We start from the raw sequence: 25,423 nt of genomic DNA on the forward strand, positions 1-25,423 counted from the left end.
AAGTATAGTATTCCGATGTATAATATGAAGGAAAAGATTGAGATGAAGATGAGTGTCAGGATTATTATTGATTATGGCTATGACTATGACTATGACTATGACTATGACTATGACTATGACTATGACTATGACTATGACTATGACTATGACTATGACTATGACTATGACTATGACTATGACTATGACTATGACTGAGATTGAGATTGAGATTGAGATTGCGAGGAAGAAAAAAAAGACGAAATATCGAGTTCTTGATAGGGACCTGTAGGATGGGAAGGGTAGAGAAGAATATTGGGATTTGGATGAGGATGAGGATTTGGATGAGGATGTGGTGGGGATATCCATTTATTATTGGTGTTGGAGTTGATGTTGAGATTGGTATCCAAGAGGTTTGAAGATGATATGTTTGGGTGCGCAGATGGGATTGAGGAAGTATGGGATTGGGAGGTTGGATTTGGAGACGCGGGTGAGGGGTTCAGATCGATATCGAGGGGTTCGTCCATGGCGATTGTGAATGTGTCGTTTGGGAAGTCGTTTGGGAAGGCGTTTTTGAGATTGGGGGGTGGGGAGCGCATGGGAAGGGGGTTGCGGGTCGGTTGCGGATTTGGGATGATGTGGGAGTGGGAGTGGGAGTGGGAGTGAAAGTGAGAGGTTTGGTAGTCGATTGGATGAGGTGGTGAGATTTTGGGTTGAGGAAATGAATTTTCTGGAAAGTCGAATTCAAACTCTGAGTCGAAGTCTGAGTCTAGAGGCTCGTCCATGGCGACGTGGAATGTGTTTGTATATTCTTCATCTATGGGGGTGGATTCGGTTGGCGGGAAAAGAGGTGTAGCGTTGTGTTTGGAGCTGGAGAGAAGATTTGCAGGAGAATTCTGAGCTGACTGAGGTTTGTGACTAGTGTGTGATGGTGATCTAATCTTATAGACAGAATTTCTGGTTGATTTGAAAGGCTTGGGTGAATTCAGCTTTGTCTCTGTAGTTTTATCATAGTCCTGCTGTCTTTTCTGATTGTTGAGAACTGTGGATGGCCTCGAAGATTTTGAGAAATTCTCTATAGACTCAGCAAATAAATCATCGTCTGAATCTTCGTATAAAGAAATGTTAAACGACATCTCTTCTTTCGTAGCCGCGAATCGATCTTGAGGTGTTGGTGTTGGCAGAGGCGAAATCGAAACTCGAGGTTTTTTAATTCGTGTCCTGTCTTCAAGAACCATTCTATGTGGTGAAAAAGATCGTCTTCTGTTTTTAGAAATCGACCGTTCGAGTTCAGGTTTAGCATCTGGTACTAGAGAAGTCTCTGATTCCATTGCATGCTTGACAACACATGTTAATAATCTCTTCCCCTCTCCCATCGGTCCATTTCCCCATGGTATCTCATACCGTTTCCATCTTTCCGGGCGCTTTTTGTTTAAATGATCAACACACCTATCCACCCACTCTTTTCCAAGAGACGTAACGGCGTACAGTGAAAACCACACATTGCATATTGGTCCGGATTCCATATATGTGAGATTGTACTCGTCAATGTTCAATTCTGCATTCCGGTCGAAGGAAGCTAGAGACTGTGTGAGAATGATTGGGACGATGTAGTCGAGATATTTGTTGATCCCCCAATCAAACTTTTCCAACAGAAAAGGCTGTAGTTTCTTCTCGTCAATTGTCCCAGTCCACATATTTTCCTCCAATGTTCCCAGTCTTTCAACGGAAGAAACACTAGGTGACTTATAGAGACCTAAAATTCTTTCATCCGGAAAATTCCAAGGAACGCTAACTCCTGCATTGGAGCCCACAAAATGTTTCCGTAATTTGGTCCTCCAAATCTCAAGATCCTCTGATGTTTTCATCGCCTCACAAAGTTCCTTTGCAAACCCCAATTCAACAGCCTTACTTGCCTTCCATACCCCACAACCATGTAATCCCTTCCCATAATCCCCTCCCCTCAACAACACAAAAAGTAACCAGCCCCCCCTATCAAACCCCGGATGTTTACTTTCAATAATAATCGCTCTATAAAGCACCACCTTATTCAAATCTTTCATGCCACTCCTCTTCGCCGTCCACCCACCACTACCCTTCCCCTTTTCCTTCTTCTCCCCATTCTCCTCCTCCTCATCACTATAACAAAATCTCATCAAAACCCCACACCCAAACATTAACGCATCACCATCCTCCGTCCAGACACAATCCACCATACCTCTCCTCTGCAACACTGCACATTCCGCTTCCGCCTCCCCAGGCGCCTCATGCCACTTCACTCCTAGAAACTTCAAACAATTTTGCAAAACTTCGCTCTTGTACTTCCACACTCCACCTCCCTTGGCGCCATATTTCTCACCAGGTTTATAAGGACCATCTGCTACGAAAACCAACTGGATGTTCAATTTTAAGAGCCGTACAACGACAGATATAAGATTTCGTTCGTTAAGATGGAGATTGGAATATTCTGAGATTATTCAGTATCAGACCAAGAATCTGGAAACGCACAAACGAAGTTGAGATTGCAAAAATACCTTTACAAAGTTTCGCTTTGTTGCTAATATATAACTTATGTCTCCAAGTTGCCTCATCAACCGCGATTCTCAATGGTCTTTTATGTTGCTCAAAATGTTGGCTTGCAAATTCGGCAAGATCAACAATTTCTTTGCAATCGGCGATGAAATCCCAGAGTCTGATTGATACGTGATGTGTTAGTGATGCATGTTTTGTGACCGGTAAGAAGCAAACGAAAACTTACCCAGGAATACCCATTTTTGGGTTTTGGAGAGAAAGAGATGTGCACAGGGAGATGGTGGGGTGGATGAGCTAGCTTAATGAGGCATGTGTGTGGGTTTCGAGGTCGCTCGTCTTTGAATAGATCAAGTTTCAATCAATATCACAATGTCAAAACTTGAGCTGGTTTTCACGATTAAGTAGGATTGGTTTTTATTATGGCGTAAGATTGATTTGCATCATTGAGACAGGGAGAAGATATGGAATATACCATTCCTTTATTCGGAATCCGTATCCCTCTGATGTGTAAACAACATTTTTATCATAGAATGTATCAAGCCAATTTCAATAGTTATGAGACAACTGACGGATCGAATTCTAATTCTATTTGATTGGTCATATGATCAAAACATGAACACAGTAGAGCTAAACTTGTCACTAGCAGCAATCCCAAGGAAGGTTGGTTTGTCGGCATTGATTTTCTTTTCACATTGACGATTCAAGGATCTGGATACACGGGAGTGCAATGCATGACAGACGATATACGATTACTTCACTGACAATACTTCTTCTATGTAACAAATTCTGCGAAGCCACTCTTGGTGGTAGATATCACCATCAAATCTTTTGTAAGGATTATACAAGCTATGTGCAGCACATGAATGCCATATCAAATGATTATAAGCAAAACCAAAAACACCTCCTAGTACTATTCGCTCAAGCAATTTACGCCGCATGAAAGTAAGTTATAATCATCAAGTCGTAAAGTCGTAAAGTTGTCAAATGGATTAATCAGAAAAGAGCCCATCAAAATCGTCGTCCTTTATACCCGGAGGAAGAGGTTTGTTAGCGAGTGGTGAAACTTTGGAGATTCTTTGTGCATTTGGCGATGCGCTGTGAATGTCCTTTCGAGTTGTTGGTGTAGATGCTGGCTCAGACATATCAGAATCGAAATGCCTAAGTCGAGCTTCTCACATGGTATCCAGTTGTGAGCTTCGTGACGAGACTGGGGTAAAGTTGTGATTGCGAGCACTGACAGTGGGTGTCTGGTTCTCTTCGTCCGAGGAGTCATCGAGTGTGAGGTCGATAGTTGTACTCGAAGATCTTTTTGTATCTCTCAGTTGAGGGGAGTTCGGATTTCTACCCCATTCTGGCAATTTACGCATTGGATTCTCCTTGGTAGACGAAGAGATATTTCGAGCTTGATGTGAAAATTCAGAGTGTGCGGATGCAGATTCTGTAGAAGCGTTGGCAACTGACCTAGGTTCTGATATCTGCTCTGATGTACTTTTGGCCCTCTTTGGTGGTGGCTGTTGATGTAGTGAAGGGACAGTGTTGGTCGAAGCTATTGGCGACCCAGCACGTTTTTTACCTTTGAAAATCGTCTTGGGAGACGCCGCAAATTTATTGCGCTCAGAGGATGGCATAGCTGGGGGAAGAGCTTTTTTGGTACCATGTTCAATAATACAAGCCAGTAAATCCTCACACTTGACCATCTCAGTGACTGGTGCTACTTTCCCGTTTCGACCTTGATTCGTGAACTCGTGTCTCCAAGTTTGTACATCCATGAATGTTACCGCAGATAGCAGTACCTCTACATTCTCCTGAAGGCCAGGCGATTTCTTTTTAGTAATGACTTTAAGTTTGTAGCAGTTGTTACTCGCTTCTTGCCCTGGCTGCGTAGATGCAAGAGAACGAACGAGAAGAATAGGTATGATATATTTGATATATTCAGCTACCCAAAATTGAATATGGGAGCGATGAATCTTTGTAACTCCATCTCGTCAAAAGAGGGGTTCCAAAACTTTCCAATATCGCTCATGATTCGCTCAGGTGAGACTAAAGGCTTGTTGTAAAGCTCAACAATGCGAGTGTCCGGAAAGCTGTCTGGTACATCAATTCGTTTGTTGATGCGTGTGAGATATTGGCGAAGTCTTTTTCTCCAAGTTGGAAATTGTGCATGAGATGCGTTGCAAAGGTCTCCACCAAAACCTTCTTTCGCAGTCGCTATTTGTAATGCTAGAGCAGCGCCACAGTTCGTAAGACTCTTGCCGTCTTTGCTGTAATCACCCCCCTTCAAGACAGCGAATAACACAAGACCATCTCGAGTCAAGCCTGGGAATTGTTTTTGGATTTTATCTGCTCGATAAATGATGATATTATCGAGGTCAACCTCTCGCCTTGTCTCATCAGATTCGTTAACCCAATTTCGATTGTTTCCAGGCCTCTTGACTTTGGGTTTTTTAACATGGCAGAAACGTATTAGAGATGTGCACCCGAACATGAAAGCATCCGAATCTTCTGTCCAAACGACATCAACTACCCCACGGCTTTGCAAAGCTGCGCACTCAGCCTCGGCTTCACCCGGTGCTTCATGCCATATCATGCCTAGAGAAGTCACTGTTTTTTTGAGGAGTTTGTCATCCTGTGAAAGATATTTATACCATGGCGATTGCCCACCATATTTCTCTTTTGGTCGATTACTGCCGTCCGCGACAAAAATCAATTGGATATTCAACTTGAGAAGTTTCAAAATCTTGTAGAAAATGTTCTTCTCGTTTGGGTTCGCAGATGGGACCTCTGGGGACAAACTAAATGTTAGCGGAGTATATCAATGTCTGATTCGGCATTGTGAAGGAAGATATACTTTTGCGAATGGCTTCGACTTCCTTCTTATCTAAATAACACTTGAACTTCCAGATAGAAACATCAACTGCAATTCGAAGGGGCCTTCTTTCCCTCTCAAAATGTTGAGCAGCAAACGCAGCAGTTGATATATTCTCTCCAACTTCAGCTTTGTCGAAAAGCTGCCAGAGTCTGGAGAAAGAACGTTAGTTAGCTGAGATTAGTGAGCCATAGCAAAACATAGCTTACTCTGGTATACCCATCCTGTATGAGCTTACTCCAGTGACGAAGCCAGGGTACATAGGCCAATTTATCAGTTGAGACTAATTTATGCAAGGAAAATTGGATTGTGAGGAGATTATTGAGTTCAGGTCGCGTCGCGTACCTACCTAGGTACTCATTGGTAATTATTGCAATCACGTCTCAATCAGGCAATCACGTGTGTTTCGCTCGCATTCACCACCTTGGGAAAAAACACTATCCATTCAAAGGATCAATTCATTGAAACTTGTTGAAACTATCCTTGTATTCTTTGATCTAATAAGACGACAAAAATCATCTCCAAAATGGCACTTGCTAGGGTACAGAAACCACCACCAAAGCAAATACTTCCCGGCGCACGCTAGAACTAAAACTGCTACACCGCCAGTGGGTGGTGACTGACGGGACACTTCTCAATTTTCGCAATTTTAACAAATTCATTATTTACTTGCTTGGTATCAGAACTCATCTTTTCGTTGTTCAATCTCCAATGAATCATTGTAACGATTCCCAAGATATACGAATTGAAATATATAGATATGAAGAGGTATTACCAAGTCCATTTTTTGCAATGTCCGTATACGTACACCCACTGGTGCACCGATCGCGATTGCTCGCTTGAAGAACTGGGATTTGTATTGCGATAGTTAGTCATGAAGAGTCGCAATGCTTCTCATTCATGCACATATCCAGTTGACAAGTAATTTGAGGGGCCATGAGAGACCTCAGTCGGAGCAGGCTTAGGACCACAGATATGGACTATACATATATTCAGTGCAGTTCTGAAAATATAAACACTACTGGTTTGTTGTCGATTAGTCTCAGAAATCATGCCCTTAAGCAAATATCTTAGCTTCATCTCGGCCAAACAACACAATTCTCACAGTATCCAGTTGGTTCAAATCGAACGACAAAGCAAGAGCCGCCTCTGGAAGATACTGACTGGCTCCCGTGATTCAGGAAAGAACAACACAAATCAGCATGATACTTTGTAACAATCTTCTGATTCTGGATTGATCAAGCTTTGCACAAACTGAGGCTGCAATAAAGACATATGTTTCGTGATACCTACTTTCTCCTCACATACTTGAAAACTACATCCTGCGGCCTATTAACCTGCAACGTCAATTTCGGCGAACTATCCTCCAAAATTTCCATCAACCTCCTCTTCGCATCCTCCTCTGTCTCCCCATCTCTTCTCACAATCTCCACATTCCACTTCCGGAATATTTCATACAGCACGGCGACAAATTCTACTTGTGACATTTTCATCCCAGGGCAATAGCGAGGTCCGTGGGACCAAGCAAGAAATGTGCCTTTGGGAGGCTCTCGAAAAGTTTCTTTCTTTGAAGAAGGAGACGTTTCGATCCAGCGCGAGGGCCGGTAATCTAATGAATCTGCACCCCATATTGAGGGCAGAGTGTGAATTACGGTGGTGTTGAGCTGGACTTCTGTTTCGGGGGAAAAGTTGATGTTTTTGATGGTTTGTGCTTGTGGTGTTCTGCGGGATATAGTAGGGACTAACGTGTATAGACGGAGCGTTTCGTACTAAATTTAGGTAAATATCAAGTCAACTTCAGGTACCTACAGCGATTGGCTTCAAAATGAGGCTAGGGGTTAATACATACCATTAGTGCTAGGGAGCGAGTAAGAAGGGGAAAGGTGGTAGAGTACTCGGAGTCGGGATGTAATTTTTCGACTTCGTCGATCTCGGCGATGATCCAATTTTGCAATTCTGGATAGAGTGCTAGACACATGATAGCATACGAGAGGGTATTTGCCGTAGTATCGAATCCTCCGACGGTCTGTATTTGATCAGAACTGTTCCGGGCGGTTCTCAAACGAACTCATTCTGGACTTACCATGGCAAATAAATTTCCAGTAACATCTTCATTTGATAAATATGCCGACGTCTTTGAGCGTGAAAAATCCGTACTCTGATCGGCAATTCTCACCAGGGAAGTGAGGAGAGAATTTCGAGAACTTGGGGAACTTCTTTCTTCGGCTATACTTTGGTTCAGGTGGAGGGGAAACTCGGCTTTGGCAATACCCATCTTCTGTACGGCAGCTGGCATGTACTTTGAAGTTAGGTATTTCGTAGGTATGAATACCGTCGCAAAGAGGTTGTGTACAATAGTTAGTAAACACGATGTGAATGTAGTTTCAAATCCTTCCGGGGGTGTCTTCGCGTTCACAGCTTCCCCCCAAGATTGACGAGTACCGAAGCAAACGAATGTAATCACGTTGATGGTGATGGTCCTCAAGCCTTCGAATGTGACGTTGGTCGAGCTTGATTCATTGTTCATAGATGGCTTTGACAATGTAGAAACCATATCTTGAGTTTGTGTTAGAGATTCATTCCAGACTTCTTTCATGATTCTCTCATTCAAAGCAGGTGCTACAATTCTTCGATGTCTTTGCCAATCTTCTCCTTCTGATGCACTTATGTTTGGCCCCCACACATCCATTACCCCTACACTCAAGTTAGCTTTTGTATTGACTCAACGAAAACACGAGAAAACACCCACGGAGAGCAATTTGATTTTTCGCAAAGTCTTTTCTTCTTGTTAAGGCCTCCTCAGCTACTTCAGCGTCTCCGACAAAGACTGTGTTTTTCCCAGGTGTAACAAGAATAAACGAATTGCCCCATTTTTCATGAACAAAATATTTGCAATAATGTTCCCATGCGGGGATCGTTATCTTGACCCTATCGAAGATGAATTGAGGCAAAACTTTTGATAGATTCGAATATCCGACAGTTGCACAAATGATAAGCCTATAAATGATGATGTTTGAGAAGATGAGGCGACAACAGTAGAACATCAATCACTAACCAGAACGGATTTGCTGAACCCCATAAGCCAAATTTAATAGGCAAGCCGGAATTTTTCGCAGCACGATAATTACTTGGCAGAGCAGAAAGATACCATATTGTGAAAGCTAGAATCAGCAATAGTGAGGTCAAGAGAATACCCATTTTTCGATATCTTTCTTGAAGTTTGTTGATGATTGACTTTATCAGATTCTGAGACGGGTTGCAGTTCGTATATATATGTCGGTTTCAACCACCAACATGTTCAACATAACGTTACTCTGTTGGCACTTGCTGCATACAGATCTGTATCCTAGTATTTGCGGGACCATAAAACCCCAGTAGTACATCGATAACACAAAATAATCGCTGTACTCCATCGCTAGGAAGCTTCTGATGGTCTAAGAAGTGGCTTCGGTTGCTAACCGATGCAGCTTCTGCAGATTTTAGTGTGCACACTACATTCGTCGATCTCGTTCGATCTCAACGGTTCTTAATGCTGCCATTAAAGCCAAGGCGAGATTAATAACACCAAAAAGAATAGTACCAAAAATAACTAGAACATCTGAAGAAATGCCCCAGAAAAGGCAAACAATGGAAGAATTGATTGCGGACGTAATCTTGATAGGCATAAAACTTACAGGGTCGGTTGGGTAAAGTATGGCTAAATACAAAAGATGCATGTGAATTGGCCAATCAATTTTCTTCCCGAGATCAGTCCCAAACCCTCGGTACCGACTCACCATTTTGAATATCCCAATTCAGATTTGACAATCAATTGACCTTCCTTTTCTCTTGAAATCCGTTTTGATATCGTATTTCAATACATATTCGAAGCAGTCCTTTGAGATTTCAGAGCCCGATACCATTTTCAATGTTTGTCTTGGTGTGCGGATTGCGTGAGACAGATGTAAACGATCTCTTATAATTGATTTGCTTCCCCCCTCCTTCGTCTTCTTTTCGTCTGACAAGTGAAATTGATGCCGAATAAGTATATTCGAATTTGATCAAAAAAAAAATAATAATAATAATAATAATAATCATCAGATCGTTGATTTCTCCCCTTGGAAGACGAGAATCAATCTCCAACCAAACAAAAAACGCATTATAACACGTTCGAGCATTTTCGTCCACAAACATTGGTTTCTGATGCTAAAAGTGATAGCAAGAGCCTTTTCAACACGCAATGTGTATTTATGGTTAGCTTGAGTTGGATAGTATCGATCTCTCGAGCCTTACAACTCCTCTGTCCAACGCTACTATTCTTTCACTGGAGTTTCCAAAAAACTTCTTGATGAAATCATCCAGTATACCTTTCCAGAAAATTTCAAGGGCTAGCATCAATCTTTTAGAGATGTGTACCAATAATTCAATGCTATTCCAAATTCAATGCATCATTTCACAGCTTTACTTCGGTTACTCCGATGGCTGTAGCGACCGCGGATTTGGTGACCGCAAATGTGGTGGTGAGAAAGTTTGTGGTCGAAATGGTACTGCCATTAAAATAGCATAGGATTTGAGGTTCCGTATTGACGTTGAACCTGTTGTGCCACGTTACATTCGAATTGTCGATTTCACACATATAATTTTTGACCCCATTACGTGTTTCGGTTCCAATATGCGGTCTCTGAAGATAGCGACTCTTGCTGTTTGGCTGGAATAATATCGATTGGCGATTCTTCCTCGGATCGAGTCAACAGTTCTCATTTGGAAGGTATTTCGTGCCCAAATTGAGGACGATGTAGAGGGAGATTGGTATTCATAAAAGTTCCTGCTTTATTCTTCTTACGCTTCTACCGAACGTGGATAAGCTTAAGATGGTAATCTCTGTTGATGAATATGCGCCATAGCCTACAGACTTGTCCATAACGTTTTAGTCAAGACTACGCAGACTCTTAAGACGAACACTCGTTTGCGGCTTGACAAGATCAGAGAAACTCAAACAGTTATCAAGAGTGATAAGATTGTCTTAGATAATATCCTAGCGTTCCAGTCTCTGTCGCTTGTCTGCTCTTACCTATAGTTGATGCTGGCCCCAAGTTTTGGCTCGAAGACCCATGTCGCGATACTTTGGAATCCCTTGACGCGGTCCCTTTCTTTCGTTTTAATGTCGATGGTATAGCTCTTGCAAGTTTCCTCGAGCACAATCCTGTTCTCAAGATACATCAATCGCATCTAGACAGAGAGGACAGGCTTATGGCAAGATGTTAGCGCGCAGCTTTCAACGACTGCGACCGTTTGAATTGCCCCTAAAAATCGTGATGCGCGATGTCAGATTCGCTTCCACGATAGATCAAACAATGGAATGTTGGGGACCATCCATCGGTGGTCTTGTATCTAGTTGTGTTTCCCAGCTGTTGTTCCTTTTACAAGGAAATAGCAAGCGTAAAAGGGCATTCGGCATTTTTTGTCGCCTCATCGCCGCCAAGAAGGATGCAAAATCATCTGTTCTTCAAGAAGTTCATCTCTCATGCCTTTAATATCCAGATGACATATTGTATAAGAACATGCGTACAGCCTGCTCAAAAGCCGCGAGAATTGAAAATAGTGTTTCAACTGGGACACTAACCTATATCGCATAGACCTTTAGTATGTTTAGTGAAGATGTTGATACCTTTGCTCGGAGATAATGCTGAGATTAAAGGCGTGGAAGGTAGATAGGAGACATGAGATCTTAGTAGTGTTCAAGATAAACTTCAAAGAGGGTCCCCTGATTATGTTAATTGAAAATGTACTGAATCTCTACTATGGAAACCTCAACGCGAAAATTCGAGGTGTTTCTATATCATTAAGAAGTTTCGGCGAAGTTGAATATGAAAGCGAAAGACTACAGCGCCTAGTACTTGATCAGAACCATTCATCTTAATCAAAATGTCTCAAAATAAGCTAGAGAATTTGAAACAGAAGGCTGTTCGAGAATTAGGGAGGGAAAGTTAATACTACTACTTTTTCATGCAGGGTAGGAAACTCCTGTCAATCGATCCATTCCATATGGCCGAGGCAAGCTCCTGTCTATCCAACCAGGGATGATGCACATGCACACCAACGTTCGAATCTGATTCTAGATGTGCAAACGGCCATAGCGGGCGCAAAGCCTACCACATAATCAATCATGATACAAGTATTCATCTTGTGACCGTGAGTACCTTAGTATCTAACCAAGCTTCATCGACATATGTAACCTGATGCGATTTGTGTAGAAATCGATCTCTCAGGAAGGGGAAATATAATTCATCCGAACTCTTTCGTTTCTCACTACCGCTAGTCAATGTATTCGTCTTCGGCAAAATATGGGATAAAACTTGGTATGTCTGGGCATTATAAAATCGAACACGGAAAAGGTCTCAAGCTTCTAATACGATACACAGCACTTGGTTAAGAGAGTCATGCTCATATACTTAAAAGACTACATAGCAATCACCTCATACCCGAGTTTTCGGCGTGTGGCCTCACTCCTGTTTCGCGCTTACATAACTCAGTCTTCGTAAGTTCGTACCCGGCATGAAAAAAACTAGCGGCCGCAGTTACGAGACTCCAATGCATTTACGAGCAACGCCGCACTCGAAGTTTTTTCATTCGAGTTTCCATTATTCCATGAAATGCACCTGGTGATCGTACCTACCTACTTACATAATCACCTTTCCGAACACTTCTCGTTCTTACGCACATTAGAACGGAACTTTCCATTCTTAGTCTTTTCCGAGCGCTCCAGGACTTCAGACGGCATTTGTATTCGTCCGAATGTAAAACCCGTCAATTGAGGATACCAACACCATGAGGACACGACAGAGGGAAAAGAATCCTACATGTGCCTGCATATCAGATGATATCTGGGCGCATGGCGATCTCGTGGCATCGCATCGTGGCATGACAAGTTCCCCAAAATCTGAGCCACGATCCCCAGATCAAACCATCAAACCATCAAAGCGTTGCGAACAATCAAAACTCGGCGTCAAATTTCACGTTACGGTCTTTGGGGGCGGACGACGAAACGTCCTTACATTCTCCGTATAAGTGATCGTATAAGAAACAAAGTAGTTTATTCGATGGATCGTTGATGTTGACTCTTCTAGCGTCTCTAGTTTCTCTAGTTTCTCTCCGCCAACCAATGAGCATCAGAAATCCTTCCAAGTATATGCGAGAATGCTTGTTAGAAAACCGGATCTACGTATTACGGACACGGGACTCGGACTCAGCCTTATGCCGATCCGTAATCACGCACGTAAAAAAATTGACATGAACCCCGATCGAGAAATTTGCTACATTTTTTAACTTTGTTCTCGTGGTAAGTTTCTATTGAGTCTCGAGTCTTGACCCTTTAGATACTTAGGCTACAATGAATCAGATGGAATGGCGCGGATGGATTGGATTCCTGGTTCCGCCTTGGTAGAGGGAACGGTGAGTCAATTGTGTTTATATAATATATGTATCAGGGTGCCCCCATGCGAAAGGTTTGTTTACACAAAAGCTTATGAAATACACTCGAAAAATACCTACAACTTTTTCCATCAAGAGTTGAATCATCTTCGTCGCAATGGGAAATACACATTCACATCATCATCACCATGAGTCGAGACAAGATTCAAATTCTCGATGTCCATACAAACGAACCTCAAGAACAAACTCTGAGCATTCAAATAATTCAACATCCACCTCATCTACCTCATCCCCATCAGTATCACGCTCACAATCTACTCGATCTCCTTCATCGCCGCGAAAGTTCTTGGGTCGTCATTCACTCTCTTTAAACGATTCACATAAGATACGAGAACAAACCATGCAAGAGCCGGAAAAAAGACCTCCGATTAGGATTGGATACCCTTATTATGAGGAAGTTACCATGTTAGCCGAGAAGAAAGAGAAGAGGCATAAGAGGCATAGTTTGAGAGGTAGATGAGATCTTGGTTATGTCAACACTTATTCGGGGCTGGTTATCGAATTTCATCGCTGGATTGATGGAGAAAAGTAGACGAAGAAGGAAATACCCAACGAAGTCTATGAGAAGGACTATTTTGATATTTGGGAAATGGGAGCACAACGAAACGGAGATTCCCAGGGCAGAGGATTGGAAACGGCGGACGATGTACTGATACCCAACTCATTTGTGAATTTATTCGGCGTTCAATATATCAATAGGGCGTATGACAGAGAGGCATGGCATATAGCACTCTATATGTACAAACTTGAGACTTAAGAAATTTAAACAATTATCTAAACAAAACCACTCTGATCTCTGAAGAATGTATCTTCCCTTATCATTATGAGTATCTTGAGATTAAAACACCATTGCGCCCCATCCATAAAACATACATACATCACACCGACCCAACACCCTATGACCGATAATACCCAGGCCGTTTCTACTCATTCTTAAAACATATCCGAAGGGCCAACAGGGACTTGCAGTAACGCTAACAATGCAGCGGCAATCGTAGGTCCCAGTGCGGTGATAGCCCTAGGATTAAAAGTTATCGTCCAGACATTATTTATCGTGCATCCAGATGCGATAGGAACGCCATTAAACCTGTCGATTAGAAACGTAAACGCATCGCCCGCACCAGTAATCGCTTCAGTAGCATGCCCCCCAAACATATCACGAGCATATTTGATATTAGCTCCTTGAGAGCAAAGCTTGCTGACAACAGTATCTGTATCCTCGACTTTCGAAACCTCATCACCGATCGCCTTATAGAGAAATATCGGCATATTTGGGGTCCCATATATACCCATTTGTCCGGTGATGGCCAGGACATCCTTTGCAACATTGGTAAATAGGGTTGATAGTCCATTATCAAGATATACACCTATGTCTTGTCCAAGGAAGCTTGCGATGTTGACACCTAAACATTGAGTTGATGCTTTGTAAAATTTGGAAGCTGTTGATGGAACAAGGTTTTTAAGAAGATATTCTTTCAATTCTGGGTAACCATTGGTCAGACCGATAACTCCAGCGGGAATTAAACCAGTGAAGAGACCTTTGTTAGAGGAGAGCATCACAGATGTAATGTTCGGTACAAGACCACCCAAAGCAGTTCCCTTAAAGTTAAGCTCTGGTGCGTAGGAAGGTTGAAGTTCTGCTGCCCATTCAGAAGCCAGAGATCCGCCAGAGTAGCCCCACATTTGATACTCGGCTTGAGATGAAATGCTAGTCAAATCCCCAGATGACAGAGCCGCACGAACAGAATCAAGAGTCGCTTGACCAGCTTGTATACCGGAAGTGAAGGCTGATTGAAGGCCCTCGTAATCGGGAAGATTGACTATCCACCCTTGATTGAGAGCAGCAATGACCAGCAAGGTCTCAGCCGCACCAGAGCCCCCATTTTTTAAACTTGATCCCAACTGTAATATATAAGATGGTGCACAATTTGGCCACGCAGCGTCTGTCGCCATTTGGTAGGATAGTAACCTCGATGAGTTCGCATTCTTTGGCACAATGATTGTTGTGACTGCTGCTGATGCATCACCCAAGCTATCAGTCGTTCTATAGAGAAGTTGATGTGCGCCCTTGACTTGGAATGGCATGACACCTCCAATTGAAAGGTCGTCTATTGATCTGCTGCGTAAGATCGTGCCTGGTTGAGAATCTTCAAGTCCTGTTGGTGGGACATAAAAGGGATCATCTGTGGGAGGTATTGGGAGTGCATTTTGCAAAAGTTGATCACTGGTCGGGACTGCAAATGTGGTGGTAACCCAAAGGAAAATGTACCAAACAGTCGCGAAAATGAACCTCATATTTACAAGCTGTACACCAATAATTCAATTTGAGAGAATAAAAAATGAGCAGAATTGTGGCGGCAATTGAAAAGATTGGAAAGCATGGCAAATAGAATACAAAGGTACATGCTGGCAGATTTATATGAGAACTTCATATTCGAGCTCTGCCGTTGCTGATATATATTTAGACACGTGAGTACATGTTCTCGGTATCCAGCCTCTGAGCACGATTCAAGGGCACACGAGATATGAGTCTTGTGTAGAACTTGCGTTGTACAGATGGACGACCACGTTCCCCTTATACTTTAAACCGAGTTGTTTACTATTAGCAGATCGAGCTTCGATCAGGTGGAAGACCCTTAACTTTTCGGAGAAATTGATCATTATGTTAAGGATGTGAAAATATGGGACAACGAATTGTTAGAAATCTGCAAACTCATCGTTGATTAAAGTTTGCGAGAGGATTGTGATGCGGCAGGGAGAGGTAAATCCGCACTTGAACAAGTAGCTGTATCGGGAATCCAGTCACGTGGAATTAACCTTAAAGAAAGTTAAGCCTTGACGGCAGTCATTTGATTGTCACACTACGCTGAAGCGAAATGACCAAGCTAGCTTTTAGTCTTGAGAAAACAAGACGATCAACGTTGATGCCGCATGGAATATAATTAGATTGTTCGTTCTGGGTCACTTCAACGAGGCCAAGAAAAGCTTATAGGCGGCTCGCTCCCATTGTCCAAACACATTCTGAACACGATCAGATGATGCCACCTCAATACTTTAACGTAAAAATGGGAAAAAGCCACAGACTAATTCTACTCCATTGTCCAGGTTCAAATTGAACATCAGACTGCCGTTGGCCAGTTCGTGGTGCTTTGGGGTGACTGAAATGCTTCCGCCACGTCAAAGGAATCCCTTTTGAGAGGCTTGAAATGACGCCTCTGTCATCATCAATTGAAAATGTCCATATATCCATATCCCTTTTTGGTATCCGGGAACCCGAAACACAACCTCAAAGTACAATCAATACTAGCTTGATTGTGAGGATTTGGCATTCAACCAATAGGTTCCTTCAAGCTATACTACATTCAACTTGGAGCCGTATTAACCTTGATTTCATTTCCGCCGAGACAATATCTTACAAGCCTTGAAGAAAAAACCCATTCTACAACGAAACTTCGAAAGGGATGAGTGGGATGGGATGACATTGATCATGTCAATGTCTAGGTGTTTTTTGCAATGTCACCCTGCACGGTTTATCTCAGCTGGCCTTTAGAATGATGATCATCACTGTAGCTGGCCAAAGTTATTGGCATGGCTTTCCAAGCAAGCGCTGGATGTGGATTGAATGCAATTCTACTTTGTACATATAAATTGCTTTTCTCACTCACAATGGCAGGAGGGTAATTTTTTGGTCAATTGATTCCCGGTTCTCCATCATGCTGTCTATAATCATTCATCTGCTATTCACAATAGCTTCTGCTGCTGTTCTCTCGGACAGACAGACGTTAACAGGTAGTGATGTTTGTCAGCAAATAAGCGGAAACATTACCGGCGAGGTCTACTTCCCCTTGAGTTTGGAACTCAATTTTAAGAAAGATATTGAGCATTATATGTCATCCAGTGTATGTTTTGACCCACTTATTAATTCCTGCCAGAAGAACTTTCTTTTATCTTCTTCTCATTGAAGGAACTGGAGAAGAAAGGGGATTGAGGGGTTGCGAATGCTGATTATATTCTCCATATAGACACAGATACCAATGTGCGTTGTTGAAGTTGCTAGCGATGCAGATGTTTCTACCGTCATTAAGATCATAGGATCTAGAAGAATTCCCTGGGGAGTGAAATCCGGTGGACATGCGTCGAATCCTGGATTCTCTAGTACTCCTGGAGTCTTTATCTCTCTAGCGAGACTGACTCAAATTACACTTTCTGAGGACCAAAGTACAGTTGAGTTAGGTACCGGAAACGTAGGTTACTCTATCAACGCTCTGCTTGTGTTCATGAACATTGACAATTAAAACAGCATTGGACTGATGTTTACACGGTCCTCGAAGGAACGAGTGTTAACGTTGTTGGGGGACGTGTCGTTGGTCCTGGTGTCGGTGGCTTCAGTCTTGGAGGGGGTTATTCCTGGTTGACAGATCAATACGGTTTGACTTGCGACACGATCATCTCCTATAATCTTGTTCTTCCTAATGGTACCATAACCAAAGTTGATTCTTCGAATCCTGATCTCTTCTTCGCCCTCAAAGGTGGTTTAAATCGATTCGGCATCGTCACGAGTTTTGTTTTTAAAACAGTTCCACAACAGAACATGGTATATGGCGGAATTCAGATATATGGGATTGATGCAATTCCTGGTCTTATCAATGCCACGAATACTTTTCAACAAGAGAATACAGATGACAAAGCCCAGGTAATTCTCACCATTAATGGTGGTTTGGTCCCGAATGCCATCCTTATTTCATTCTACGATGGTCCAACTCGACCTGCAGCGTTCGATCCTTTCAACAATGTTGGCGCCATTCCACTGATATCTAATGTCGAACCTCAATCTTTCGCATCATTTGCTAAAGCCACTCCGTCCCCTCTCCAAGCCGGATATAGAGGAGCCTTTCATACCATGATGACCACCAGTCTTACAGTCGGTTTCATGCAAGCAGTCTATAATGAATCTAGGTTTTACGGAGCTCTCGCTATCCTTCATAGTGGAACGTTCATCTCTTACGACATTGAGCCTTTTACCGACTACGGCAAATACGCCACCGATTCTGCGTTTCCTCACGACAGCTCCCCACTGCCATTAAATCTCTATTTTGCTTGGACTCTGGTGACCGAAGATGCATTCTGGAGAGGGGTTATGCAACAGAGCATAGATCATCTAACTGAGGTTGCTAAGAGGGAGGGCATTTATTCCGAAGATCAATATGCATATCCGAACTACGCTTTGAGCACTTATGGCGGTGCTCAGCTTTATGGACCAACGAATGCAGCGAGATTAAGAGCAATTCAGACAAAGTATGATCCAAATGGAGTCATGCTTCTTGCTGGTGGGTTTAATTTCTAGGCGTATATGATGTTTGTCAATAATAGTGAAGGAAGTTTGTAAGTAATTTTTATTGGATTAATAGCATGAAGTTGGTAGCATTTAATAATTGATATTGCCTCATTTCAAGATGACAATAGAAGATTGAAAAATCGAGGTTTTGAAAAGTCTAAGTTTGTTGAACAACATCCATTTGGAATTATGTTGAACGCCATACAGTAAGTGGTACTCAGGACCATTTTGTCGTGCCATATCACCAAAAATCAATTCATATTTTGAGTGTACAAAATTAATCCTGATTATGTCGAGTGAACACTGTGGAATAGCTATGTAACGGAGTTTTAACACTTTCGAAGCCAATGATCAAAAATCTTGGGGTTTGATCTGGTATTCAACTTCTCTTTGTTGTCCTCGGTGTATGTGGTGTAAACGAATTGCAATCCGTACAGTATATTCGTTTTTTAAATCAACCGCATATAGTATCGAAGAGACAACGAGATATTTCATCTAATTAGTCTCGATCATATCTTATAATATACCCCAAATCAGAATTTCGAAGATCTTATATTTACATGAATTTTGGTTGTCTACGACTGTAGCCTCTCGTCCCACACGAAAATCAAGCTCCAAAACCATCAACCAATCAAAACAAAGCCCATCGTAATCCTTACCGAACCACCTCAAATTTCAATTCCGCTCCGAATCCACCCTAATACTCAATTGTATCCCACACCACCACCACTTTACCTCTCCTCTCCATCTCAACATACCACACAACACACGCCGACGATGGCATCATTATTCACATCCCGCGCACTCCTGCGCAGTGCCCCTCGCACATTCTCTGCCGTAACTCCCGCCATCCGCGCCCTCTCTACCACACCAGTTCGTCCCGATGCCTCCGCTTCCACCACGGATAGATTCAGCAACATTCCAGATTTCAGCAAATACAGAAGTAAGAAGAGTGGTGGAAGCAATTTGGTTTATCAATACTTTATGGTGGGAGCTATGGGTGCTTTGACAGCCGCGGGGGCAAAGGCTACTGTTCAAGGTTTGTCTTTTTTCCTTCCTTTGGATATGGGATAGAATTTCAGGTCTGCGAAACGGAAGATTGTCGAATACTGGCAAGGATATTATGACCGATTAGAGAACTGGAGAATATGATATGAAATGCAATTGAAGGAATTGCACCTACGGGACCCATGGACTGACGATGTACTCCAAACAGATTTCCTCGTCAACATGTCCGCATCCGCAGATGTTTTGGCTATGGCCAAAGTTGAGGTTGATTTGAATGCTATTCCTGAGGGCAAGAACGTACGTTCATTATTATTACACCTGCCTCTTCCGACATGATCAAAGACAAATTCCTGACATGAATACACAAAATAGGTCATCATCAAGTGGCGTGGAAAGCCCGTCTTCATCAGACACAGAACTGCCGATGAGATCAAGGAGGCCGAGAACGTCAAAGTCGAGACTTTAAGAGATCCACAATCCGACGCCGACCGTGTCAAGAAGCCAGAATGGTTGGTTATGGTTGGTATGTATTATATTTTCTCCAATCCACACGGTCTAGTCGATGCAAGATATTAATGGAGAATCAAACAGGTGTCTGCACACATCTTGGATGTGTCCCAATTGGAGAAGCTGGTGATTTCGGAGGATGGTTCTGCCCATGTCACGGTTCCCACTACGATATTTCCGGCCGTATAAGAAAGGGACCTGCTCCATTGAACTTGGAGGTTCCAGAATATGATTTCGCTGAAGAATCTTCTTTGGTCATTGGTTAAATTTGAGGATCGAGTGAGAGCGATTTTGTAGTTGTATAAACTTGGAGGACGGAAGAGTGGAAGATAGATGAAACAACGTTTTTATTTTGAACGAGAGAGAATGATAGACCTTGATCTGGAAGCGTTATGGCTTTGTAGAAGGGGTGGTGGAATGGCCTTTGTACATAAGATCGGATAAATGATATCGCTTCGAAAAGTTTCAAAATTTGGATTTAACCACTCACTGTGTTTATGGTTGTTTTGTATATGGAATAAAAGTTTCCAAGTGATCTACCCATGAATTTGATACTTTGCAATGGTTAATCGGGGAGGTCAAAAATTCACAACTAGGAAACAGACAAGTTACAGGTAAATGCTTTCTTTTGATTCACATTATCATATCCCGTAATATTACATCTCCTTCATATGTAGGTCATTTCTTCATCTAAAGCCATCAATCATCAATGTCCATGTCCATCATCCTCTCTCTGTTCCGGATCCAGCTTGATCAAGGTATCTATCCTCATGATGGAAATACAAGCTTCAACCGCCGACTTCAATTGTCGAATCTTGCTCATGCTTGGCTCCAAAACACCAGCCTTAATCTCATCCACTACTTTACCCTTCAACAAATCCAATCCGTAGTTCTTATAGTTCTTCTTCTTGGCAATGGTCTTTTCATCTTCGTTAGCATCGCCATCCTTAATACGTTGCGATAGAGCGTGTCGGGAACGGAGCTGAGCAACCAATTCAGATGAATCTTTAGCAGCGTTGACAGCGAGGGTTTTTGGGATCACGAGGAGAGCCTGAGCAAATTCACCAATGGCAAGTTGCTCTCTTGAGCCAACAGTACCGGCAAATTCTTCCAAATAGATGTGGAGTGCAGTCTCACATGCACCACCTCCTGGAACGATACTTCCGCTCTCTAAAGTTCGCTTAACAGCGCATAGAGAATCGTGAACGGATCTCTCCATCTCGTCGAGTTGATAGTCGTTGGGTCCTCTAAGGATGATGGATGCAGAGGTGTGAACTTTGGTACCCTTGACCAAAATACATTCGTCGTCGGAAATTCTCTCCTGAACAACTTCTTCGGCATGTCCTAATGAAGATGCTTCGAATTTCTCGTCACCGTTCAAATCAGACAATGAGCTGATCAAGGTAGCACCGGTTGCCTTTGCTATTCTTCTCAAGTCCTCCTTCTTACATCTTCGGACAGCCATGGCACCCTTCTCAATGAAGAGTTTCAGGCACATATCGTCAATACCCTTTGTCGTCATAACCACATTTGCTCCAGCCTTGAGGATCATATCGATTCGGTCCATAACAATTCCAGCCTCTCTCTTACGAATTTCTTCTAATTGTGTTGGATCGTCGATTGTAATGTTGACACCGAGCTTCATTCTCTCCTTCTGTAGGTTGATATCTAAAATGGCAATCTTGGCATCCGTGATTCTGGTCTTCATTGCTTGTGATGCAACTGTACAATTCAACGCATAACCCTTGACCAAAATAGACTCCAAAGCTCCTTTACCGTGTGCTTTTAAAATGTTGACAGCCTTGACAGGGTATTTAACTTCCTGTCGGGTATTTGTTGATTTGACTGCCTGCATAGCATCTACAACCATGTTTGCAAAGAAATCGGAATCTGATCCAATAATCTTACTCGACATGGAAGTTTTGGCGATGCTGATCAAAGAGTCCCGACCCAACTGGTCCACCTTCACACTGATGTTCTCGTGCATGTACTTGACAGCTTCACGGAGTGCTAAACGGTAACCAGTGATGATTGTGGTAGGATGTATACGGTTCTTCATAAGTTCGTTAGCTCTTCGGAGAAGCTCTGCTGCAATAATAACCACAGATGTTGTTCCATCTCCAACTTCTTTATCTTGTTGCTGTGCCAAGTCGACTAAGATCTTGCCGGCTGGATGTTCGACATCTAATAAACTCAGAATAGTTGCGCCATCGTTTGTGACTGTAACATCCTGTCTGAAATCAGTATTTGGTGGGGTTCTTTTGGAGTGGACAAGCATACTCCTATATCATCTACCATCATTTTGTCCAAACCACTTGGACCAAATGAACTTTTGACAACATTGGCAATAGCCTGGGTTGCAAGAACTATGAACAGGGTTAATTCACATCTTTTTCGTGAACATCTTAGCTCATACCATTTTGATCTCTAATATCTTGTCCACTGATCTTTTGGCCGCCGAGGACTACTTGTTATTAGCATTTTTACCAGCAAAATTTCTAAGAGCAAACATACACAAAGTTCCGGCATTTCTAGGTTGTTCAAAAAGGGACCCCATATTGTTGATATTCTTAAAATGGCGGAAACTTTTCTGGTAATATTTCTTCTTCGTCGTCGCGAGAGAAAAGGGACGCGAGAGCTTTCCACGCTAATATTTTTAAGCATTTGGCCTTGAAAATTAAGGCAAGAGCTCAGCCTCGTCGAAATACTTAGTGGGGCCGACCAGGCCAGGGGAAAGTCCACTAATAAATCGCAAGCCTGAATAAATCCTTGTCGCTTAAATTTTAGGGCGGGGGAACAGTTGAAGGGAGTCAATGAATCAGTCACTCGTTCAATAAACAAAAGCAACTTTCTTCTTTCACACTTTTCACCACTAACAACCAACATAATCATGGCGGACTCCAATACTCCAGAAGTTGCGCAGGAAGGGCCATCTAAAAGTGCCTTGAAAAAAGCCGCCAAGGAAGCAAAGATGGCTGCAGATAAAGCCGCGAAAGCTGCTAAGAATGCTGCGCTTCCTGTAGTGGGGGGTAAGAAAACAGATGATATTATTGGTATTACTGTCAAGAAATCCGAAGACTTCTCACAATGGTATCAAGAGGTTGTTTTGAAGGCGGAGATGATAGAGTATTACAATGAAATCTCCGGGTTCTTTATATTACGGCCTCAATCTATGTTTATCTGGAACCAAATTCGAAATTGGTTTCAAGCAAAAATCGAGACACTTGATGTAGAGGAGGCTAGTTTCCCCATGTTCTTGTCTTCAAAGTCATTGGAGAAAGAGAAGGATCACGTCGAGGGTTTTGCTCCTGAGCTTGCTTGGGTTACCAAGGCGTAAGTTTCACTATCTTATTCTCCCCTACCCCGCTATACTAACTGTGATAAAGTGGTGATAAAGATCTCGAAGTTCCTGTTGCAGTCCGTCCTACCTCAGAAGCTGTTATGTACCCATACTACTCGAAATGGATCCGAAGTCATCGAGACCTTCCTTTACGGTTGAACCAGTGGAACAGTGTCGTTCGTTGGGAAGCCAAACAAACAACTCCATTCTTGAGAGCTAGGGAATTCTTATGGCAGGAAGGACATACCGCACATCTTACGGAAGAACTCGCCGGGGAGGAAGTTCTTCAGATCCTCGAGTTTTACGCTGGTGTTTATGAGCAATTATTGGCAGTTCCAGTTGTCCGTGGTCGCAAAACCGAGAAGGAAAAGTTCGCAGGAGGATACTATACTACAACAGTTGAAGGTTATATTCCCTCCAACGGGCGCGGTATTCAAGGTGCTACTTCTCACTGCCTTGGTCAAAATTTCAGTAAGATGTTCGATATTACCGTCGAGGATCCAACTCCAAAGAACGGGGAAAAGGCTGGCCATCTTCACGTCTGGCAAAATTCTTGGGGTCTTTCCACTCGTGTTATCGGTGTCATGGTCATGATTCACGGTGATGACAAAGGACTTGTTCTCCCACCCCGTATCGCAAAGCTCCAGGCCATTATCGTCCCAGTCGGAATTACAAATAAAACCACTCCCGAAGAAAAGGCCAAGAGGTACGATGAACTACAAAATATTAAGGACACTCTCAAGAAAGCTGGTGTTCGCGCCGACTACGATATCCGTGATGGATATACTCCAGCTTGGAAATTTAACGATTGGGAATTGAAGGGTGTTCCTCTCCGTCTTGAATACGGCCCAAGAGATGCTGCCCAAGAGGTTGTCTCTTACGCGCGTCGTGATACCGGTGAGAAAGGCACAATTGCGATCGCAAACCTCTCAACTGAAGTTCCTGCTCTCCTCGAAACCATCCAAAGCTCTCTCTACACAAAGGCCGAAGCAGCATTCAAAGCTCACAGACTTGTCATTAACAACTGGAGCGAAGTTGTCCCTGCCCTTGATTCCAAGAATGTCGTTCTCATTCCATCCTGCTTGGGCGAGAAGTGCGAAGATAAGATTAAGGACTTGACCAAGGGAGGTGCTAGTGAAGAAGTTGGACCTGATGGAAAGAAGGTACCAACAATGGGAATGAAGAGTTTGTGTATTCCATTTGAGCAACCAGAAGGTCTCGTCAAGGGTGAAACCAAATGCTTGAACCCAGAGTGTGGAGTTTTGGCAGAGAAATATTGTATGTACGGAAGAAGTTATTAGATTTTTTGCGTACGAATGGGATTGAGGAGTTTGGAGGCAAAGAAAAGATCGAAGGCGTGGATGGACGGAAGAAATTTGATGGATGAATGATGATCAAGATGAATACCTCAACCTGAGTTCAATGATTAGATAGCGAAAAAGCGCTTATTACAAGTTATTTTCCTGACTAGGTTTAGAGCGTTTAGCTGCTTCTCGATATAGTGCAAAGAAAGAAAGAAACTAAAAAGAATACCCACATGATCTCTTTCTCTCTCTCTCTCTCTCTCTTTCACGGCGCGTTTTGACTTCCCTTACCCAGTCGCATCTCATTTACACAAAATACCTACTCAAAATGTAGAATAGGAGTTTATTGCATTAGTATTTATAACACGAGTTTCTTGATTGATTAATGATAGGAATAATCTTTCCATTATCCTCACTCCTCTATAGAAATCCAAATTCACAAACCACGATTTCTATTTCCCCTCCCCTCCCCTTGACTCTCAACTCTCAAGCGAACGAAACCCCCTAATCATCATCATCATCATCATCATCATCACCACCACCACCACCACCATCACCACAGTAATGTAATATAATATAAACCAAATCCCCCCCTCCCCCTACACACACACACATACTTTCTGCAGGACTCTTCCCAAAAACCGACCACTACCTCTCCCCCATAATATAATTACTACCACCTAGTTACCCGGTTTCACATTATACCTATCATATCATATCATATGCATATCTACTCTAATCCTCTATCTCAACTCCAATCAATCATTCCCATCGTACCATTCTTATCCCTCCATTCTTATCCCTCCATAATTCTCATATCCATTTCCATTTTACCTTCCATAACATTACAATAACAATAAAACTAAACCCAACAATCTCAATCCTCCAACAGATATTCATACTTACACACACGCACACTTAGGCTCCTCTCCTGCATCTACAACAGCAACAAAAAAATCAAGAAACTGACATACATACCTATTATAAGTACCTAAGTGAAGTGAGTGACCTGAATTGAAAAAAAAATTGAATCCATGATTATCTATCCATCTGTCGTATTGTATTGTAATGTAATGTAATGTTTT

The 25,423-nt window shown here is 42.6% G+C and overlaps 12 protein-coding genes across 12 annotated transcripts; 4 read left to right on the forward strand and 8 right to left on the reverse strand.

Annotated features, from left to right (window-relative positions):
- Nucleotides 1-185: 185 nt before the first annotated feature.
- Nucleotides 186-2,748, reverse strand: EAE97_005051 (uncharacterized protein; the record flags this gene model as incomplete). Its single annotated transcript, XM_038875563.1, has 3 exons — nt 186-2,443; nt 2,511-2,668; nt 2,735-2,748. 3 exons carry the CDS (start codon nt 2,746-2,748, stop codon nt 186-188), a joined length of 2,430 nt encoding a protein of 809 aa, XP_038733920.1.
- A 932-nt stretch (nt 2,749-3,680) lies between these two features.
- Nucleotides 3,681-4,277, reverse strand: EAE97_005052 (uncharacterized protein; the record flags this gene model as incomplete). Its single annotated transcript, XM_038875564.1, has 1 exon — nt 3,681-4,277. The coding sequence occupies one exon, from the start codon at nt 4,275-4,277 to the stop codon at nt 3,681-3,683; it is 597 nt and encodes a 198-aa protein (XP_038733921.1).
- Nucleotides 4,278-4,444: 167 nt separating this feature from the next.
- EAE97_005053 (uncharacterized protein) lies at nt 4,445-5,597 on the reverse strand (the record flags this gene model as incomplete). Its single annotated transcript, XM_038875565.1, has 3 exons — nt 4,445-5,289; nt 5,357-5,526; nt 5,584-5,597. 3 exons carry the CDS (start codon nt 5,595-5,597, stop codon nt 4,445-4,447), a joined length of 1,029 nt encoding a protein of 342 aa, XP_038733922.1.
- A 273-nt stretch (nt 5,598-5,870) lies between these two features.
- Nucleotides 5,871-8,572, reverse strand: EAE97_005054 (uncharacterized protein; the record flags this gene model as incomplete). Its single annotated transcript, XM_038875566.1, has 5 exons — nt 5,871-7,143; nt 7,224-7,400; nt 7,458-8,068; nt 8,124-8,371; nt 8,430-8,572. The coding sequence occupies 5 exons, from the start codon at nt 8,570-8,572 to the stop codon at nt 6,664-6,666; spliced, it is 1,659 nt and encodes a 552-aa protein (XP_038733923.1). The 3' UTR covers nt 5,871-6,663.
- Nucleotides 8,573-8,865: 293 nt separating this feature from the next.
- On the reverse strand, nt 8,866-9,153 carry EAE97_005055 (uncharacterized protein; the record flags this gene model as incomplete). Its single annotated transcript, XM_038875567.1, has 2 exons — nt 8,866-9,027; nt 9,049-9,153. The coding sequence occupies 2 exons, from the start codon at nt 9,151-9,153 to the stop codon at nt 8,866-8,868; spliced, it is 267 nt and encodes an 88-aa protein (XP_038733924.1).
- A 653-nt stretch (nt 9,154-9,806) lies between these two features.
- On the reverse strand, nt 9,807-9,989 carry EAE97_005056 (uncharacterized protein; the record flags this gene model as incomplete). The annotated part of the gene is made up of 1 exon (XM_038875568.1): nt 9,807-9,989. One exon carries the CDS (start codon nt 9,987-9,989, stop codon nt 9,807-9,809), a length of 183 nt encoding a protein of 60 aa, XP_038733925.1.
- Nucleotides 9,990-12,181: 2,192 nt separating this feature from the next.
- On the forward strand, nt 12,182-12,421 carry EAE97_005057 (uncharacterized protein; the record flags this gene model as incomplete). Its single annotated transcript, XM_038875569.1, has 1 exon — nt 12,182-12,421. The coding sequence occupies one exon, from the start codon at nt 12,182-12,184 to the stop codon at nt 12,419-12,421; it is 240 nt and encodes a 79-aa protein (XP_038733926.1).
- Nucleotides 12,422-13,777: 1,356 nt separating this feature from the next.
- EAE97_005058 (uncharacterized protein) lies at nt 13,778-15,139 on the reverse strand (the record flags this gene model as incomplete). The annotated part of the gene is made up of 1 exon (XM_038875570.1): nt 13,778-15,139. The coding sequence occupies one exon, from the start codon at nt 15,137-15,139 to the stop codon at nt 13,778-13,780; it is 1,362 nt and encodes a 453-aa protein (XP_038733927.1).
- An 862-nt stretch (nt 15,140-16,001) lies between these two features.
- EAE97_005059 (uncharacterized protein) lies at nt 16,002-18,263 on the forward strand. The gene is made up of 3 exons (XM_038875571.1): nt 16,002-16,743; nt 16,867-17,088; nt 17,145-18,263. The coding sequence occupies exons 1-3, from the start codon at nt 16,558-16,560 to the stop codon at nt 18,186-18,188; spliced, it is 1,452 nt and encodes a 483-aa protein (XP_038733928.1). The 5' UTR covers nt 16,002-16,557; the 3' UTR covers nt 18,189-18,263.
- Nucleotides 18,264-18,956: 693 nt separating this feature from the next.
- Nucleotides 18,957-19,960, forward strand: EAE97_005060 (uncharacterized protein; the record flags this gene model as incomplete). The annotated part of the gene is made up of 4 exons (XM_038875572.1): nt 18,957-19,218; nt 19,396-19,484; nt 19,560-19,710; nt 19,779-19,960. The coding sequence occupies 4 exons, from the start codon at nt 18,957-18,959 to the stop codon at nt 19,958-19,960; spliced, it is 684 nt and encodes a 227-aa protein (XP_038733929.1).
- A 342-nt stretch (nt 19,961-20,302) lies between these two features.
- Nucleotides 20,303-22,251, reverse strand: EAE97_005061 (uncharacterized protein; the record flags this gene model as incomplete). Its single annotated transcript, XM_038875573.1, has 4 exons — nt 20,303-21,924; nt 21,975-22,060; nt 22,111-22,158; nt 22,209-22,251. The coding sequence occupies 4 exons, from the start codon at nt 22,249-22,251 to the stop codon at nt 20,401-20,403; spliced, it is 1,701 nt and encodes a 566-aa protein (XP_038733930.1). The 3' UTR covers nt 20,303-20,400.
- Nucleotides 22,252-22,584: 333 nt separating this feature from the next.
- EAE97_005062 (uncharacterized protein) lies at nt 22,585-24,335 on the forward strand (the record flags this gene model as incomplete). Its single annotated transcript, XM_038875574.1, has 2 exons — nt 22,585-23,027; nt 23,081-24,335. The coding sequence occupies 2 exons, from the start codon at nt 22,585-22,587 to the stop codon at nt 24,333-24,335; spliced, it is 1,698 nt and encodes a 565-aa protein (XP_038733931.1).
- Between the last annotated feature and the right edge of the window lie 1,088 nt (nt 24,336-25,423).

The sequence above is a fragment of the Botrytis byssoidea genome, assembly GCF_014898295.1.
Source record: "Botrytis byssoidea strain MUCL 94 chromosome Unknown BBYS_008, whole genome shotgun sequence".
Lineage (NCBI taxonomy): Eukaryota > Fungi > Ascomycota > Leotiomycetes > Helotiales > Sclerotiniaceae > Botrytis > Botrytis byssoidea.

Bases quoted from the DNA above. Each gene is read 5' to 3' on its own strand.
- EAE97_005059 (XM_038875571.1), top strand. From the start codon at position 16,558: ATGCTGTCTATAATCATTCATCTGCTATTCACAATAGCTTCTGCTGCT. The intron at 16,744-16,866 runs GTATGTTTTGAC...TTCTCCATATAG, and splicing joins AGCATTATATGTCATCCAGT to ACACAGATACCAATGTGCGT. The intron at 17,089-17,144 runs GTAGGTTACTCT...CAATTAAAACAG, and splicing joins TTGAGTTAGGTACCGGAAAC to CATTGGACTGATGTTTACAC.